The following is a 2159-nucleotide window of genomic DNA, read 5'->3' as shown; positions in this document are numbered from 1 at the left end:
GAGCAAACATTTTCAAAATGAAGTATGTGAAGTCAGCACATCGAACGAGGTTGACTGATGAACATTTGAAAGCAATTCTCTTGGTTGGGTGCAGCAATTCCAAAGCAAATATTGATGATATCTTAAAAGCTAAACGCCAGTTTCACAAATCTCACTAACCTTTTTTTGATGCTTAGTTTGTGAGATTCGAATATGTGCGCACTGGGTAAATAAACATGTTTGTTGTCTTTATTTTTTGTGTATTCACTGTATTGTATTGAACAAAATGGTTATGCGGCCCGCGCTCGTCATTCTCTCAGTTATCTGGCCCGCTGTGAAAAAAGTTTGGTGACCCCTGGTATAGATGAATCCCGAATGATTACACGTGGGAAGTGCATTTGTCCGAAATGTTGCTAAGCGTGTCAGAATACAAGTATAAGATATGTATAAAAATTGTATATGAGGATTTTACTTTTCTAACTTAAAACAATCAGTTTCTTCTGTAATAATATAAAAAGTATATAACAAGGGATTTTGCATCTTGAATATTGTAAGTCGTAAATCACTTTTTAATTAAATCTCTTCATACTATATATCTGATTATACATAGGTTATTTTACACCAACACCATACAAAATTTAAAAATGTCATTACCAATAAATTATCATTTGATTACGTTGTCCGAATTGTCTTTTAAAAATGATACGTTTTAACGTTTTCTTAATCACTATGCAACTGTTAATTAATTGTCACGTCCGGCAAACATACACTGTTCTGGGGTGTGTTTTTTATTTTATGATAAAACTATAATAGATTTGAAAACATCTTTCTCCGATTACTATAAGGGAGAATTGAAATAATCGATTGGTAATTTAGTGTTACTGAAGTGTCCTGGCCTGATAATATTTTGTTCGTCTAACTTTTACTCACTTCCTAATGATAAATTTTAGTTCTGATATAAGAATCCACGAGCTTTAGATTAGATAAGATGAATGTATGATAAATTTTCTTTGAAACTAAAATTGATTTTCTTATAATAATAAAACGTACCTTTCTGTCATAAACTGGCCAAAGTCTTTCATAAACATGTTCATGGGCCCAAATCTCTATGTCTACGCCGTACTTATAGAAAAGGTCTTCAAGTCCAAATGCATGAATAACTGGAATTCCTTTACGGATCTTGAATAGAAATTGCAAATCTTAAAATAAAAGCTGATTATTTAGTTACGAAGTTTTGATAGATTAATGTCAAAATAATTAGCTCATGATCCACCTGATGAAAGCAAAAGCATTGAAACAATCCTATCCTAATGTAATCTTACCACGAAAATAAGCGATGAACTAACTACTGCCTAATTAATTTCATTAGTTTTGTTAGAATATATGCAAAAATTTTCAGAAAGGCCTACCACAAAAGCATTTAATAACGTAAAAAATGTCATGCGCTATAATTGATAAAACGAAAATAGTCCAGTTAGCAATAATGGTTGGAGACGGCTTGAATGGGTGATGAAGAAAAATTTTAATATAAGTTAAACTTATAAGTTTAATATATGTTAAACTTATATTAAAGTTTTTCTTCATCACCCATTCAAGCCGTCTCCAACCATTATTAGTCTCAAAGTGGGTTCCTCGTCATCGAATTTGAGTCCAGTTAGCAGTTTTGAAAATTCCTAGGTTAAGCAAGATCTTTTTTCTGTTTTGAAAAATACCCCATTCAACAAAAAAGTACCTTAATAATTTTTATCAATAATAACAAATAACATTTTGTACATTATTTAACTATTTCGTACTACACTTTCCTTATAATATTTACACATATTATTTTAACAAAATTAATGAAAAATTAATGTCCAAAAATGAAAAAAATGTTTTTAAATTATTAGTTTTCTTGTGATTGTAACAAACAAACGAAGTTCAAATAACTAACATGAACTTTCTGGTCTCTTTATAAAAATATATTGAAGCCGTAGTAATCTATACTATTATTCTGCTTGTTTCTATGTACGACCGCTATGCTTTCTGACCGAGAACCTGCTGCATAAGCATGCATAGTTAGAATGTTTTCCCAAGAAAAACAGCGCATGCGCATTATTCACTCGGCGACAAATAGTCTGCCTGCGGCAGAGAGCTGCAAAGCTCAATTATCAAGTCGCTACAATTGCTGTATGAAACAAGAA

The 2159-nt window shown here is 31.3% G+C and overlaps 1 protein-coding gene across 1 annotated transcript in view; it reads right to left on the bottom strand.

Moving 5' to 3' along the window:
* The window catches only part of LOC106457785 (acid phosphatase type 7-like), a 47572-nt gene that overhangs the window by 7428 nt on the left and 37985 nt on the right, over positions 1–2159 (bottom strand). The window contains exon 9 of the mRNA XM_013917231.2: positions 1030–1158. Coding sequence (XP_013772685.2) covers positions 1030–1158 — 129 coding nt within the window. The remainder of the gene's footprint in view (positions 1–1029; positions 1159–2159) is intronic.

The sequence above is a fragment of the Limulus polyphemus genome, unplaced genomic scaffold (assembly GCF_000517525.1).
Source record: "Limulus polyphemus unplaced genomic scaffold, Limulus_polyphemus-2.1.2 Scaffold373, whole genome shotgun sequence".
In the NCBI taxonomy this organism is placed as follows: Eukaryota; Metazoa; Arthropoda; class Merostomata; order Xiphosura; family Limulidae; genus Limulus; species Limulus polyphemus.
This window is presented reverse-complemented; position numbering and strand designations above follow the sequence as displayed.